At 43.7% G+C, this 17758-nt stretch overlaps 1 protein-coding gene across 4 annotated transcripts in view; it reads right to left on the reverse strand.

Moving 5' to 3' along the window:
* Window positions 1–17758, reverse strand: part of CTPS2 (CTP synthase 2) — a 187962-nt gene that overhangs the window by 104236 nt on the left and 65968 nt on the right. For all 4 annotated transcript variants that reach the window (XM_077294206.1, XM_077294205.1, XM_077294203.1 and 1 more), the window contains one exon: window positions 3571–3665. In XM_077294206.1, coding sequence (XP_077150321.1) covers window positions 3571–3665 — 95 coding nt within the window. The remainder of the gene's footprint in view (window positions 1–3570; window positions 3666–17758) is intronic.

Here is a 17758-nt window from a genome sequence, read left to right on the forward strand (position 1 = left end):
GATCCTGTCAAGGTTCAGGCTATTTGTGATTGGACGCAACCCTCTTCTCTTAAGAGTCTTCAGAAATTTTTGGGCTTTGCTAACTTTTATCGTCGATTTATTGCTGGTTTTTCTGATGTTGTTAAACCATTGACTGATTTGACTAAGAAGGGTGCTGATGTTGCTGATTGGTCCCCTGCTGCTGTGGAGGCCTTTCGGGAGCTTAAGCGCCGCTTTTCTTCCGCCCCTGTGTTGCGTCAGCCTGATGTTGCTCTTCCTTTTCAGGTTGAGGTCGACGCTTCTGAAATCGGAGCTGGGGCGGTTTTGTCGCAGAGAAGTTCCGATTGCTCCGTGATGAGACCTTGTGCTTTTTTCTCGCGTAAATTTTCGCCCGCCGAGCGGAATTATGATGTTGGGAATCGGGAGCTTTTGGCCATGAAGTGGGCTTTTGAGGAGTGGCGTCATTGGCTTGAGGGGGCTAGACATCAGGTGGTGGTATTGACTGACCACAAAAATCTAATTTATCTTGAGTCCGCCAGACGCCTGAATCCTAGACAGGCGCGCTGGTCGTTGTTTTTCTCTCGGTTTAATTTTGTGGTGTCCTACCTGCCGGGTTCTAAGAATGTTAAGGCGGATGCCCTTTCTAGGAGTTTTGAGCCTGACTCCCCTGGTAATTCTGAACCTACAGGTATCCTTAAGGATGGAGTGATATTGTCTGCCGTTTCTCCAGACCTGCGGCGGACCTTGCAGGAGTTTCAGGCGGATAGACCTGATCGTTGCCCACCTGGTAGACTGTTTGTTCCTGATGATTGGACCAGTAAAGTCATTTCTGAGGTTCATTCTTCTGCGTTGGCAGGTCATCCTGGAATCTTTGGTACCAGGGATTTGGTGGCAAGGTCCTTCTGGTGGCCTTCCCTGTCTCGAGATGTGCGAGGCTTCGTGCAGTCTTGTGATGTTTGTGCTCGGGCCAAGCCTTGTTGTTCTCGGGCTAGTGGATTGTTGTTGCCCTTGCCTATCCCGAAGAGGCCCTGGACGCACATCTCGATGGATTTTATTTCGGATCTTCCTGTTTCTCAGAAGATGTCTGTCATCTGGGTGGTGTGTGATCGTTTCTCTAAGATGGTCCATTTGGTTCCCCTGCCTAAGTTGCCTTCTTCTTCCGAGTTGGTTCCTCTGTTTTTTCAAAATGTGGTCCGTTTGCATGGTATTCCGGAGAATATCGTTTCTGACAGAGGTACCCAATTCGTGTCTAGATTTTGGCGAGCATTCTGTGCTAGGATGGGCATAGATTTGTCTTTCTCGTCTGCTTTCCATCCTCAGACTAATGTCCAGACCGAGCGGACGAATCAGACCTTGGAGACATATTTGAGGTGTTTTGTGTCTGCAGATCAGGATGATTGGGTTGCTTTTTTGCCTTTAGCGGAGTTTGCCCTCAATAATCGGGCCAGCTCTGCCACCTTGGTGTCTCCCTTTTTCTGTAATTCGGGGTTTCATCCTCGATTTTCTTCTGGTCAGGTGGAATCTTCGGATTGTCCTGGAGTGGATGCTGTGGTGGAGAGGTTGCATCAGATTTGGGGGCAGGTAGTGGACAATTTGAAGTTGTCCCAGGAGAAGACTCAGCTTTTTGCCAACCGCCGGCGTCGGGTTGGTCCTCGGCTTTGTGTTGGGGACTTGGTGTGGTTGTCTTCTCGTTTTGTCCCTATGAGGGTTTCTTCTCCCAAGTTTAAGCCTCGGTTCATCGGCCCGTACAAGATATTGGAGATTCTTAACCCTGTGTCCTTCCGTTTGGACCTCCCTGCATCTTTTTCTATTCATAATGTTTTTCATCGGTCATTATTGCGCAGGTATGAGGTACCGGTTGTGCCTTCCGTTGAGCCTCCTGCTCCGGTGTTGGTTGAGGGCGAGTTGGAGTACGTTGTGGAAAAAATCTTGGACTCCCGTGTTTCCAGACGGAAACTCCAGTATCTGGTCAAATGGAAGGGATACGGTCAGGAGGATAATTCTTGGGTGACTGCCTCTGATGTTCATGCCTCCGATTTGGTCCGTGCCTTTCATAGGGCTCATCCTGATCGCCCTGGTGGTTCTGGTGAGGGTTCGGTGCCCCCTCCTTGAGGGGGGGGTACTGTTGTGAAATTGGATTTTGGGCTCCCCCGGTGGCCACTGGTGGAATTGAACTGGTGTGCATCATCCTCTCTGTTCACCTGTTTCCATCAGGATGTGGGAGTCGCTATTTAGCCTTGCTCCTCTGTCACTTCCATGCCGGTCAACATTGTAATCAGAAGCCTTTCTGTGCATGTTCCTGCTGCTAGACAACTCCCAGCTAAGTTGGACTTTAGTCCTTGTTTGTTTTTGCATTTTGTTCCAGTTCACAGCTGTAGTTTCGTTTCTGTGTCTGGAAAGCTCTTGTGATCTGAAATTGCCACTCTGATGTTATGAGTTAATACTAGAGTCTTAAAGTAATTTCAGGATGGTGTTTTGATAGGGTTTTCAGCTGACCATGAAAGTGCCCTTTCTGTCTTCCTGCTATCTAGTAAGCGGACCTCAATTTTGCTAAACCTATTTTCATACTACGTTTGTCATTTCATCTAAAATCACCGCCAATATTTGTGGGGGCCTCTGTCTGCCTTTCAGGGAAATTTCTCTAGAGGTGAGCCAGGACTATATTTTCCTCTGCCAGGATTAGTTAGTCCTCCGGCCGGCGCTGGGCGTCTAGGGATAAAACGCAGGCTACGCTACCCGGCTACTGTTAGTTGTGCGGCAGGTTTCGTTCATGGTCAGTTTAGTTTCCATCCTTCCAAGAGCTAGTTCTTATGTTTGCTGGGCTATGTTCTCTTGCCATTGAGAACCATAACAGAACTCCTTCCAGATTGTTGGAAGACCATTCCCGGTGACTACCTCTTGAAGCTCATCAAGAGAATGCCAAGAGTGTGCAAAGCAGTCATCAAAGCAAAAGGTGGCTACTTTGAAGAACCTAGAATATAAGACAGAATTTCAGTTGTTTCACACTTTTTTGCTAAGTATATAATTCCACATGTGTTAATTCATAGTTTTGATGCCTTCAGTGTGAATGTACAATTTTCATTGTCATGAAAATACAGAAAAATCTTTAAATGAGAAGGTGTGTCCAAACTTTTGGTCTGTACTGTATATATATCTTTGCCTTGCCCCATTGCGGTGCCACGTTTTTGGTCATTCATCTGTCATTACCCTACTACTGATCAAGGCACTGTATATCTGATGAAAAGTGATAGACTACTTTAGTGCATTTATACCGTCATGTTATTGTTACGGAATATTTTCTTCTCAAACTTCCCTTTCTGATCTTCACCTACTATACAAACTAAATCTCTCCAAAGCTTCATCTCCTCTAACAAAACAAGTCTTAATCGCTCTTCTGCACAAGGTCAGTCAACTGTCCGCTCATCTCCTGACTTGTAATGAGAAATCTGCTTCTCTATGAAGTGTGTAATTCATCTCACAGACGCGCTAATTGCCAGGAACCTCGGCGACACACTCCTGTCCCATCACATTGACTGCGCTTGTCCGTATCATATTGCTATTTCTGGAGTCAGTTACTTGGCTCAGCTGTACCTAGGAAGGGAATCTTTCTTTCTCTGGCCCAGGTGATTGCTTGAAGTTTTCCTTCGGTTCCTCGTGATCCAAACCCACCAGGAACCAATATGCCCCTGGAAATAAAAGAGGCACTTAAAAGAGATGTAGAAAATCAATTTACCGTACAGAATCACTGCAATTTGCTCAGGATTCAACTAGAGGAATACAGGGGGGCAGTAAGGCCACACAGTATCTACAGGTGGAATATTGACCCCATTTGGGGGTATTTTTCACCTTTCTGACCAGGCCACATTTTTCAATTCTGACTGGTGCCACTTGGTAATGTAATAACTCTGCAACGCTTCAACAGATCCCAGTTATTCTGGGAATGTTTTTTCGTGACATGATGTACTTCAAGTTAGTGGTAAATTTACGTCGATATGATATGCGTTTATTTATGAAAAACTCGGAAATTTGACATAAAATTTTGCCATTTTCAAACTTTGAATATTTATACCCTTAAACACAATAGTTATACCAAACAAAACAGCTAATAAATAACATTTCACATTTGTCTGTTTTACACCTCCATCATTTTTTAACCCCTTTCTGCCAGCTGACGGAATAGTACGTCAGCTGGCAGAACCCCTGCTTCAAGGTGGGCTCCGGCGGTGAGCCCACCTTAAAGCCGCGACATGTCAGCTGTTTTGTACAGCTGACATATGCGCGCAATGAGCGCGAGCGGAATCGCGATCCGCCCGCACCCATTAACTAGTTAAATGCCGCCGTCAAGCGCTGACAGCGGCATTTAACAGGCGCTCCCGGCCGCGCGGCCGGAAATACTCGCACCGCTGACCCCCGTCACATGATCGGGGGTCAGCGGTGCATTGCCATAACAACCAGAGGTCTCCTTGAGACCTCTATGGTTGTTGATGGCCGAATGCTTTGAGCGCCACCCTGTGGTCAGCGTTCAAAGTACACGACCATTTCTACTACATAGAGGTGATCTGTACTTCACCTCTATGTAGCAGAGGCGATCGTGTTGTGCATACTTCTAGCCTCCTATGGAGGCTATTGAAGCAAGCCAAAAAATTTTTAAAAAAAGTGTTTAAAAATATAAAAAAAATTTAAAATATATAAAAGTTTAAATCACCCCCCTTTCGCCCCAATCAAAATAAAACAATTAAAAAAAAATCAAACCTGCACATATTTGGTATCGCCGCGTTCAGAATCGCCCGATCTATCAATAAAAACAAAGGATTAACCTGATCGCTAAATGGCGTAGCGAGAAAAAAAATCAAAACGCCAAAATTACGTTTTTTTGGTCGCCGCGACATTGCATTAAAATGCAATAACGGCCGATCAAAAGAACGTATCTGAACTGAAATGGTATCAGTAAAAACGCCAACTCGGCACGCGAAAAATAAGCCCTCATCTGACCCCAGATCACGAAATATGGAGACTCTACAGATATCGGAAAATAGCACAATTTCTTTTTTTGTTTGCAAATTTTGGAATTTTTTTCCACCACTTAGATAAAAAATTACCTAGACATGTTAGGTGTCTATGAACTCGTAATGACCTGGAGAATCATAATGGCAGGTCAGTTTTAGCACTTGGTGAACCTAGCAAAAAAGCCAAACAAAAAACAAGTGTGAGATTGCACTTTTTTGCAATTTCATCACACTTGGAATTTTTTTCCCGTTTTCTGTTACACGGCATGGTAAAACCAATGGTATCGTTCAAAAGTACAAATCGTCCCGCAAAAAATAAGCCCTCACATGGCCATATTGACTGAAAGATAAAAAAGTTATGGTTCTGGGAAGGAGGGGAGAAAAAAAAAGAAAACGAAAAAACGGAAAAAGCTCCGGGGGTGAAGGGGTTAAACATAATTTTTTCTTGTCAGGAAGTTAGAATGGTTAAAAATTGATCGGCAGTTTTTTTATTTTTTTAACAAAATGTACAAATCCAATTTTTTAGAGACCACATCACATTTGAAGTGACTTTGAGGGGCTTACGTGATAGAAAATACTCAAATTATACACTGTTTTAACCCGTTCATGACCCAGCCTATTTTGGCCTTAATGACCTTGCCATTTTTTGCAATTCTGACCAGTGTCCCTTTATGAGGTAATAACTCAGGAACACTTCAACGGATCCTAGCGATTCTGAGATTGTTTTTTCGTGAAATATTGGGCTTCATGTTAGTGGTAAATTTAGGTCGATAATTTGAGTTTATTTGTAAAAAAAAAAACGGAAATTTGGCGAAAATTTTGAAAATGTTGCAATTTTCACATTTTGAATTTTTATTCTGTTAAACCAGAGAGTTATGTGACACAAAATAGTTAATAAATAACATTTCCCACATGTCTACTTTACATCAGCACAATTTTGGAAACAAATTTTTTTTTTGCTAGGAAGTTATAAGGGTTAAAATTTGGCCAGTGATTTCTCATTTTTACAACAAAATTTACAAAACCATTTTTTTTAGGGACCACCTCACATTTGAAGTCATTTTGAGGGTTCTATATGGCTGAAAATACCCAAAAGTGACACCATTCTAAAAACTGCACCCCTCAAGGTGCTCAAAACCACATTTAAGAAGTTTATTAACCCTTCAGGTGTTTCACAGCAGCAGAAGCAACATGGAAGGAAAAAATGAACATTTAACTTTTTAGTCACAAAAATGATCTTTTCGCAACAATTTTTTTATTTTCCCAAGGGTAAAAGGAGAAACTGGACCACGAACGTTGTTGTCCAATTTGTCCTGAGTACGCTGATACCTCATATGTGGGGGTAAACCACTGTTTGCGCGCACGGCAGGGCTCGGAAGGGAAGGAGCGCCATTTGACTTTTTGAATGAAAAATTGGCTCCAATCTTTAGCGGACACCATGTCGCGTTTGGAGAGCCCCCGTGTGCCTAAACATTGGAGCTCCCCCACAAGTGACCCCATTTTGGAAACTAGACCCCCCAAGGAACTTATCTAGAAGCATAGTGAGCACTTTAAACCCCCAGGTGCTTCATAAATTAATCCGTAAAAATGAAAAAGTACTTTTTTTTCGCAAAAAAATTATTTTAGCCTCAATTTTTTCAATTTCACATGGGCAACAGGATAAAATGGATCCTAAAATTTGTTGGACAATTTCTCCTGAGTACACCGATACCTCATATGTGGGGGTAAACCACTGTTTGGGTGCACGGCAAGGCTCGGAAGGGAAGGCGCGCCATTTGACTTTTTGAATGGAAAATTAGCTCTAATCGTTAGCGGACACCATGTCGCGTTTGGAGAGCCCCTGTGTGCCTAAACATTGGAGCTCCCGCACAAGTGACCCCATTTTGGAAACTAGACCCCCCCAAGGAACTTATTTAGATGCATAGTGAGCACTTAAAACCCCCAGGTGCTTCACAGAAGTTTATAAAGCAGAGCCATGAAAATAAAAAATTATTTTTATTTCCTCAAAAATTATTTTTAGCCCGGAATTTTTTATTTTCCCAAGGGTAATAGGAAAAATTGGACCCCAAATGTTGTTGTCCAGTTTGTCCTGAGTACGATGATACCCCATATGTGGGGGTAAACCACTGTTTGGGCGCACGGCAGGGCTCGGAAGGGAAGGCACGCCATTTGGCTTTTTGAATGGAAAATTAGCTTCAATCATTAGCGGACACCATGTCGCGTTTGGAGAGCCCCTGTGTGCCTAAACATTGGAGCTCCTGCACAAGTGACCCCATTTTGGAAACTAGACCTCCCAAGGAACTAATCTAGATGTGTGGTGAGCACTTTGAACCCCCAAGTGCTTCACAGAAGTTTATAACGCAGAGCCATGAAAATAAAAAATAATTTTTCTTTTCTCAAAAATTATTTTTTAGCCCACAATTTTTTATTTTCCCAAGGGTAACAAGAGAAATTGGACCCCAAAAGTTGTTGTCCAGTTTCTCCTGAGTACGCTGATACCCCATATGTGGGGGTAAACCACTGTTTGGGCACATGCCGGGGCTCGGAAGGGAAGTAGTGACGATTTGGAATGCAGACTTTGATGGAATGGTCTGCGGGCATCATGTTACGTTTGCAGAGCCCCTGATGTGCCTAAACAGTAGAAACCCCCCACAAGTGACCCCATTTTGGAAACTAGACCCCCCAAGGAACTTATCTAGATGTGTGGTGAGCACGTTCAACCCTCAAGTGCTTCACAGAAGTTTACAACGCAGAGCCGTGAAAATAAAAAATCATTTTTCTGTCCTCAAAAAAGATGTTTTAGCAAGCAATTTTTTATTTTCACAAGGGTAACAGGAGAAATTGGACCCCAAAAGTTGTTGTCCAGTTTCTCCTGAGTACGCTGATACCCCATATGTGGGGGTAAACCACTGTTTTGGCACACGTCGGAGTTCAGAAGGGAAGTATTGACGTTTTGAAATGCAGACTTTGATGGAATGGTCTGGGGGCGTCACGTTGCGTTTGCAGAGCCCCTGATGTGCCTAAACAGTAGGAACTCTCCACAAGTGACCCCACTTTGGAAACTAGACCCCCAAGGGAACTTATCTAGATGTGTGGTGAGCACTTTGAACCCCTAAGTGCTTCACAGAAGTTTATAACGCAGAGCCGTGAAAAAAATAAATGTGTTTTCTTTCCTCAAAAATATTTTTTTAGCCCAGAATTTTTTAATTTTCCCAAGGGTAACAGGAGAAATTTGACCCCAAAAGTTGTTGTCCAGTTTCTCCTGAGTACGCTGATACCCCATATGTGGGGGTAAACCACTGTTTGGGCACATGCCGGGGCTCGGAAGGGAAGTAGTGACGATTTGGAATGCAGACTTTGATGGAATGGTCTGCGGGCATCATGTTACGTTTGCAGAGCCCCTGATGTGCCTAAACAGTAGAAACCCCCCACAAGTGACCCCATTTTGGAAACTAGACCCCCCAAGGAACTTATCTAGATGTGTGGTGAGCACGTTCAACCCCCAAGTGCTTCACAGAAGTTTACAACGCAGAGCCGTGAAAATAAAAAATCATTTTTCTGTCCTCAAAAAAGATATTTTAGCAAGCAATTTTTTATTTTCACAAGGGTAACAGGAGAAATTGGACCCCAATATTTGTTGCCCAGTTTGTCCTGAGTACGCTGATACCCCATATGTGGGGGTAAACCACTGTTTGGGCGCACGTCAGGGCTCGGAAGGGAAGTAGTGACATTTGAAATGCAGACTTTGATGGAATGGTCTGCGGGCGTCACGTTGCATTTGCAGAGCCCCTGATGTGCCGAAACAGTAGAAACACCCCATAAGTGACCCCATTTTGGAAACTAGACCCCCCAAAGAACTTATCTAGATGTGTGGTCAGCACATTCAACCCCAAGTGCTTCACAGAAGTTTACAACGCAGAGCCGTGAAAATAAAAAATAATTGTTCTTTCCTCAAAAATTATGTTTTAGCAAGTAATTTTTTATTTTCGCAAGGGTAACAGGAGAAATTGGACCCCAATAGTTGTTGCCCAGTTTGTCCTGAGTACGCTGGTACCCCATATGTGGGGGTAAACCACTGTTTGGGCGCACGTCGGGGCTTGGAAGGGAGGGAGCACCATTTGACTTTTTAAACGCAAGATTGGCTGGAATCAATGGTGGCGCCATGTTGCGTTTGGAGACCCCTGATGTGCCTAAACAGTGTAAACCCCTCAATTCTAACTTAAACACTAACCCCAACACACCCCTAACCCTAATTCCAATTGTAGCCATAACCCTAATCACAACCCTAACCCCAACACACCCCTAACCACAACCCTAACCCCAACACACCTGTAACCATAATCCCAACCCTAACCCTAATCCCAACCCTAACCCTAATCCCAACCCTAACCACAACTGTAACCCCAACACACCCCTAACCCTATCCTTAACCCTAACCACAAGCCTAATCTTAACCCTATTTCCAACCCTAGCCCTAATTCCAACCCTAACTCTAATTCCAACCCTAACCCTAAGGCTATGTGCCCACTTTGCGGATTCGTGTGAGATTTTTCCGCACCATTTTTGAAAAATCCACAGGTAAAAGGCACTGCGTTTTACCTGCGGATTTACAGCGGATTTCCAGTGTTTTTTTGTGCGGATTTCACCTGCGGATTCCTATTGAGGAACAGGTGTAAAATGCTGCGGAATCTGCACAAAATTGACATGCTGCGGAAAATACAACACAGCGTTTCCGCACGGTATTTTCCGCACCATGGGCACAGCGGATTTGGTTTTCCATAGGTGTACATGGTACTGTAAACCTGATGGAAAACTGCTACGAATTTGCAGCGGCCAATCCGTTGCAGATCCGCGGCCAATCCGCTGCGAATCCGCGGCCAATCCGCTGCGGATTCACAGCCAAATCCACACTGTGTGCACATGCGTAACCCTAACCCTTCCCCTAACCCTAACCCTACCCCTAACCCTAGTTCTAACCCTACTTCTAACCCTAACCCTAGTAGAAAAAGAAAAAAAAAATATTTTATTTATTTTTATTATTGTCCCTACCTATGGGGGTGATAAAGGGGGGGTCATTTACTTTTTTTTAATTTTGATCACTGTGATAGGCTATATCGCAGTGATCAAAATATATCTCAAACGAATCTGTCGGCCGGCAGATTCGGCGGGCGCACTGCGCATGCGCCCGCCATTTTGGAAGATGGCGGTGCCCATGGAGAAGACGGACAGACACCGGGAGGCCCGGTAAGTATGAGGGGGGGTGATCCGATCACGGGGGGAGGACCGGAGCACAGGGGGAGCGGACAGGATGACGGGGGGAGCGGACAGGACCACTTAGGGGGGCGGACCACGTAACGGAGCACTGGGGAGGAGATGGTGGGTGTGGGGGGGTACAAATTAGGTTTTCCAGCCATGGCCGATGATATTGCAGCATCGGCCATGGCTGGATTGTAATATTTCACCGTTTTTTGGGGTGAAATATTACAAATCGCTGATTGGCAGTTTCACTTTCAACAGCCAATCAGAGCAATCGTAGCCACGAGGGGGTGAAGCCACCCCCCCTGGGCTGAAGCACCACTCCCCCTGTCCCTGCAGATCGGGTGAAATTGGAGTTAACCCTTTCACCCGATCTGCAGGGACGCGATCCCTCCATGACGCATACGCTGCGTCACAGGTCGGATTGGCACTGACTTTCATGACGCAGCGTATGCGTCAAAGGTCGGGAAGGGGTTTACAAACTGCACCCCTCAAGGTGCTCAAAGCCACATTCAAGAAGTTTATTAACACTTCAGGTGCTTCACAGGAATTAAAGCAACGTGGAAGGAAAATATGAACGTTTTATTTTGTCCCATAGAAATGTTGCTTTAACCCCAAATTTTTTATTTTCACAAGGGTAAAAGGAGAAAATGAACCATACATTTATTTTGTGCAATTACCCCTAAGTACGACAATACCTCATATGTGGTGGGAAACTACCGTTTGGGAGCACAGCAGGGCTCATAAGGGAAGGAGCACCATTTTACTCTTGGAGCACAAAATTTGCTAGAATATGTCTGGATATGTCATTTTTTGCAGAGCCCCCAATGTGACCTCATTTTGGAAACAACACCACATAAGGAATTTAACTACAGGTGTAGTGGGCACCTTGAACCCCCCGGTGCTTCACAGTGAGCCATGAAAATGGAAAAAAAAAAATACATTTTTTCCCCAAATATATGTTGCTTTAGCCTAAAATTTTTCTTTTCACAAGGGTAACAGGATAAAATGGACCATACAATTTGTTGTGCAATGTTTCCTGAGTACACCGATACCCCATATGTGATGGAAAACTATTATTCAGGAACGCAGCAGGGTTTGGAAAGGAAGGAGCACTATTTTAATTTTGGCGAATCATTTTTTAGCTGTAATAGATTGTCGACGCCATGTCACATTTGAAGAGCCCCTGACACGCCAAATCAGCAGAAACACCCACAAGTGACCCCATTTTGGAAACTACACCTCTTGAAGAATTCATGAAGGGGTTTGTGAGCCTTTGTAACCCACAGTCAGTCAACAGAATTGTATAGCATTGAGCTGAGTAAATGAATAATGACCATTTTTTTCCACTAAAATGTTATTTTGGCCCCAAGTTTTTATTTTAAAAAAATAGTAATAGGCAAAACAGAATGGTAAAAATGTTTTATGCAATTTCTCCTGAGTGCAGCAGTACCCCAAATGTGGTTGAAAACTACTTTAGAAGCACAGCGCAAGAGCGCCATATTGGAGTGCAGATTTTTCTGGAATACTTTGAGGGTGCCATGTCACATTGGCAGAGCCCCTGACATGCCAGAAAAGTAGACCACCCACAAGTGAACCCACTTTAAAAATTACACCCTCAATGAATTTATCTAGGGGTGCAGTGAGCATAGTAACACAACAGGTGTGTCACAGAATTTTATACCATTGGACGGTGAAAAATAAATAGGTTGTTTTTTTAACCCCATATTTTTGATACCCTACATACATTGGAGACAAGTAACTAAAAGAAAAGGAGAAATAAAAATTGTCTTCTTGCAAACACATTTTCTGCTTCTCTCTCAGCTCTGTTGTAATGCAACACAATTATAGCCCTGCCTGCCTGTGAGCTGGAAGCTGAGAGGAGCCTGCAGATGTGTCAGGTATAATCACACACAGCTCTGCAGGGAGATCAGGAGAGCAGAGAGCGGCCATTACACATCACACTGGTAACTCCCCTTCATGTAAAACAAGCTCTGGAGGCAGAGTTATCTTCCAGGCACCGTCCTCCCCAGAGACTAAAATAGGTCATATATACAGCTGTGGTAAAAATTAAGAGACCACTGCAAAATGTTCAGTTTGTCTGATTTTTCTCTTTATAGGAATATTTTTGAGTAAAATGTAAATTGTTCTTTTATTCTATAAACTTCTGACAACATGTCTCCGAATTTCCAAGCAATAAATCTTGTATTTATTTTCTGAAAATGAGAAATGGTCAAAATAACAAAAAAATGCATTGCTTGCAGACCTCAAATAATGCAAAAAACAAAAACAAAAAACAAGTTTATAATCATTTAGAAACAACAATACTAATGTTTTAACTCAGGAAGAGTTCAGAAATCAATATTTTGTGGAATAACCATGATTTTTAATCACAGCTTTCATGCGTCTTGGCATGCTTTCCACCTGTCTTTCACACTGCTTTTGGGTGACCTTCTGCCACTCCTGGTACAAAAATGTAAGCAGTTCTTCTTTGTTTGATGGCTTGTGACTATCCATCTTCCTCTTGATTACATTCCAGAGGTTTATAATGGGGTTCAGGGCTGGAGATTGGGCTGGCCATGACAGGGATTTGATGTGGTGGTCCTTCATCCACACCTTGATTGACCTAGATGTGTGGCCTGGCGCATTGTCCTGCTGGAAAAACCAGTCCTCAGAGTTGGCGAACATTGCCTGAGCAGAAGGAATCAACTGTTTTTCCAGGATAACCTTGTTTGCGGCCTGATCATACGTCCTTCGCAAAGATTACCCTGCCCAATTCCAGCCTTGCTGAAGCATCCCCAGATCAACACCTGGTCGTCTAATGGTTAGACGGAGACCTGGAGAGGTGTACAAGCCACAGTGTCTTGCACCCACTGTAAAATTTGGTGGAGGATTGGTGATGATCTGGGGATGCCGATTCTGATTTTGATCTCAAATTCCATAGCAAAAACCTGCTGACAAATTCCCTATACCAAATACTTTTTACTGGATTCTGAGGGATGGAAAAGCAAAGTCTACACGTAGCTTTCTTTGCAGTATACTAATGGTTAAGAGCCAGACAGAAGCAAAGTAGACATCTTTTTGGCCTCTTGCAATAAAGCCCTATGGACACCTTTAGTGTTTATGTTGGAAGCTTTCTCAGCATTCATGCTAATCATGAGGCAAAAACGAGCTGTGGATATGGCCTAAGAGACGCCACAAGGAACAGTTGCTGAAATCGCACCTTTTAGAATAGGATTGTGTCAAATACCAGGCAGCCATCCAGCAGTTACTGTCCTGCTCAGTATGCCGCAGCTCCGCTCAGTGCCCAATACACAAACGATCCCACACAATTGTTCTAGGACTGCATTCAGCCTCCATCATTTAGTAGGGGCCATAATCCCTTAGGCACCATTAGACTTACAAGTCTGGCAACTTCATACTTTCTTTTGAATGACACGAGGTGCATATAGATTTGGTCTATGTTCCTGGCACATTACAGATGCACTCCAAAGGATAAGATGAGCAATTGCCTGCAGCTAATAATCAGGTTACTGCTTTCCTTTACCAAAGAGCATTTGAAAATATGAGACTTGCAAGTTGCTTGTTTCCTATCGGAAACTGCATGATTTCTCCTTAGCTAAATATCCACTGATCGGCTCCATCCCTAAAACTATTAAATTTTGCAATATACTGGAATCTCATCAGTTATTGTTTTGTCAGATCAATTTTCATCAATATTCCATTGTTACCAGGGCAGTGGAGTCGGAGTCATGGAGTCAGTGTCCATTTTGGTGGAACCTGAGTCATGGAGTCGGAGTTGGGTGTTCATTTTGGTGGGGTCAGAGTCAGAATAAAAATGGACCAACTCCTAAAATATATATTAAATTGGGTACAGTAGTACAATGCAGGGTGTGCTGGAAATGTTTTCATAAACATTTCGGAAACTTATGAAATGTCCTCTAAATCTGTTCTGTTCCTGATCTAAGGATCTGGGCTTTTAGTGGAGATGAATCTGTGCTGCACTTTATGCACATGCTCAGTAGTGACCAGTGCTGTTGAGTCATAGAGGAGATGAATCTGTGCTGCGCTTTATGCACATGCTCAGTAGTGACCAGTGCTGTGAGGTCACTCCTGGTCCACTCCCGTCTTACCCGCTATCTCTCAGATAACTCTCTTCTCGACCCTCTTCCATCTGGCTTCCGCTCTTTACAGTCTACTGAAACTGCCCTCACTAAAGTCTCTAATGACCTACTAACAGCTAAATCTAATGGTCACTACTCCATGCTAATTCTCTTGGATCTCTCCGCAGCATTCGACACTGTGGATCATCAGCTCCTCCTCACTATGCTCCGCTCCATCGGCCTCAAGGACACCGTTCTCTCTTGGTTCTCCTCCTATCTCTCTGACCAATCCTTCACTGTATGTTTTGCTGGTTCCTCCTCCTCTTACCTTCCCCTTACTGTTGGGGTTCCTCAAGGATCAGTCCTAGGCCCCCTCCTCTTCTCTTTGTATACTGCCCCTATTGGACAAACAATCAGTAGATTTGGTTTCCAGTACCATCTCTATGCTGACGACACCCAATTATACACCTCTTCTCCTGTTATCACGCCGACCTTTTAAGAAAACACCAGTGATTGTCTTACCGCTGTCTCTAACATCATATCCTCCCTCTATCTGAAACTGAACCTGTCAAAAACTGAACTCCTCGTGTTTTCTCCCTCTACTAACCTACCTTTGCCTGACATTGCCATCTCCGTGTGCGGTTCCATCATTACTCCAAAGCAACATGCCCGCTGCCTTGGGGTCATCCTTGATTCCGAGCTTTCATTCACCCCCCACATCCAATCACTGGCTCGCTCTTCTTATCTGCATCTCAAAAACATTTCTAGAATTCGCCCTTTTCTTACTTTCGACTCTGCAAAAACTCTTACTGTCTCACTTATGCATTCTCGTCTGGACTATTGTAACTCTCTACTAATCGGCCTCCCTCTTACCAAACTCTCCCCGCTCCAATCTGTCCTGAATGCTGCAGCCAGGATCATATTCCTCACCAACCGTTACACCGATGCCTCTACCTTGTGCCAGTCATTACACTAGCTACCAATCCACTCCAGAATCCAGTACAAAACTACTACCCTCATCCACAAAGCACTCCGTGGCTCAGCACCACCCTACATCTCCTCTCTGGTCTCAGTCTACCACCCTACCCGTGCCCTCCTCTCCGCTAATGACCTCAGGTTAGCATCCTCAATAATCAGAACCTCCCACTCCCGTCTCCAAGACTTTACACGTGCTGCGCTGATTCTTTGGAATGCATTACCTAGGTTAATACGATTAATCCCCAATCCCCACAGTTTTAAGCGTGCCCTAAAAACTCATTTGTTCAGACTGGCCTACCGCCTCAATGCATTAACCTAACCATCCCTGTGTGGCCCATTAAAAAAAAACAAAAAAAAAACAGGTTCCTCTCATCATGTTCTCATACACTTTATGCAGTTAATAGCCCTCTGTATCTGTACTGCTACATACTTAGGCAGTTAACTGGTTCATGCAGCTTTACATGAACACCCGAGCCTTGCACTATGGCTGGTCAAAATAACTAAAGCAATTCTTACCATCCACCTCTCGTGTCTCCCCTTTTCCTCATAGTTTGTAAGCTTGCGAGCAGGGCCCTCATTCCTCTTGGTATCTGTTTTGAACTGTGATTTCTGTTATGCTGTAATGTCTATTGTCTGTACAAGTCCCCTCTATAATTTGTAAAGCGCTGCAGAATATGTTGGCGCTATATAAATAAAAATTACTATTATTATTATTATAGAGGAGATGAATCTGTGCTGCACTTTATGCACATGCTCAGTAGTGACCAGTGCTGTGAGGTCATAGAGGAGATAAATCTGTGCTGCACTTTAAGCACAAGCTCAGTAGTGACCAGTGCTGTGGGGTCGGGGTCAGTAACATTGAGGAGTGGGAGTCAGAGGTTGGGCTTACTGACTCAACAGCCCTGATTGTTACAAGGCTTTACAAATCACTTGAAACAGAAGAGAACACATAGAAAAAAAAAGGTCATGCCCATATATTGGGAACACCTCAGATTATATAAAAGTCAAAAAAGCTTTATTGGTAGGAATGCACAGCACAAACAACAGTTAAAAACACTAAAATACAAACAGATACCTATACAAGAAACCATGCCCTAGTATAGGGGCAATGATGACTAGCACCTAGAGTCCCCTTCCCCCTTTCTTTTTCACACAGAAAACAATATGTAAATAATGTGCAAAAAAATGCAAGCACACAAAATATGTGGAAAATACAAAAACTGGCTCCTAAGTAGTGAACCATACAGGTCTCAATATGCATATATCCAGACACAATGTGCAGATGAGAAGTATATGTGCCTAAACCGATGTCACAGGACCGTATGGGTTCAAAAAGATGTAAGATAACATCCTTGCAAAGAAAATGCAATGCACAATGAATGAAGATAGGAAAGCAGATGGGGACGGCAAAAAATAAAGCATGCCAAAATCTGAGGATAAATATACCCAGATACCAAGAGTCCAGATATTTGGAGACGGAGCCAGCATAGGAGAGGGAGAGAGGAACAGGTGCGGGATAGGATCCCACGCGTATCGCCGCAAACTAAGCGGCTTCCTCAGGGAGAAATAGCAACTCACTTGAAACAGATTATCTCCGAGAAAAACTTTTATCTTCGGCTTATTTGTAATGGACATCGACTGAGTTGTGCAGTTAAAAATCAAACCAAACGCTTTATCTCCGATTAATCAGCTGCACTCCATTCATTCACTTGTACCACATGACCACACTCTGACTACCTGAATCCTGCCGCGTCTACAGTGTACACCAGTTGTCAGTCATTAATATCTGCCTCATATGGAGGCTCATGAACATACTCTTGTACAGGACCCCCACTGCTCCCCCATACTGCTGCCGGTTTCCTCTGTTGGTCTCCTGGTACAGTTGACTCTGTTGGGGCACCAGGTGAGTACTCCAACCAAAGAGCAGCCATTGATTGTCTACAATGGTGATGTTCCAATTGAACTGAAAGAATCAATTTTTTAGCTCTTTCTTCTGGCTCGGACAGAACATGACAACTGCAGACAATAATCGGACAACCATTCACAGTAAGAGAAAACCAGGAGACAAGCAGGGGGACACTGGAAGAAGTACGGAGAGTCCGGCAGGTTAGTGTGTTTTCTCTATTATTTCAATAATAAACTAATGAAAACTAAATAAATGTAATGCACATCTCCCCTAAGGATACTGGTTGCTTGTGTCTTCTTTCTAAGGTATCTCCTGTATTATTAGGCATTTGATACTTTACAAGCAGTATGGCTGCACTTCCTGTTGTCACTTATGCAAAACTGGCAGCCACATCATAAACAAAAAAGGAATAGCACTATAGGTAAAATAAAAAAAATAGTAATTTGTTTTTGTTTTATTACTTAGGCTGGACAGACATCTGTCTGAGATGGTTTAGTGAATCCTGCATTGAGCAGGTGGTTGGACCTGAT

This window comes from Ranitomeya variabilis, chromosome 3 (assembly GCF_051348905.1).
Source record: "Ranitomeya variabilis isolate aRanVar5 chromosome 3, aRanVar5.hap1, whole genome shotgun sequence".
In the NCBI taxonomy this organism is placed as follows: Eukaryota; Metazoa; Chordata; class Amphibia; order Anura; family Dendrobatidae; genus Ranitomeya; species Ranitomeya variabilis.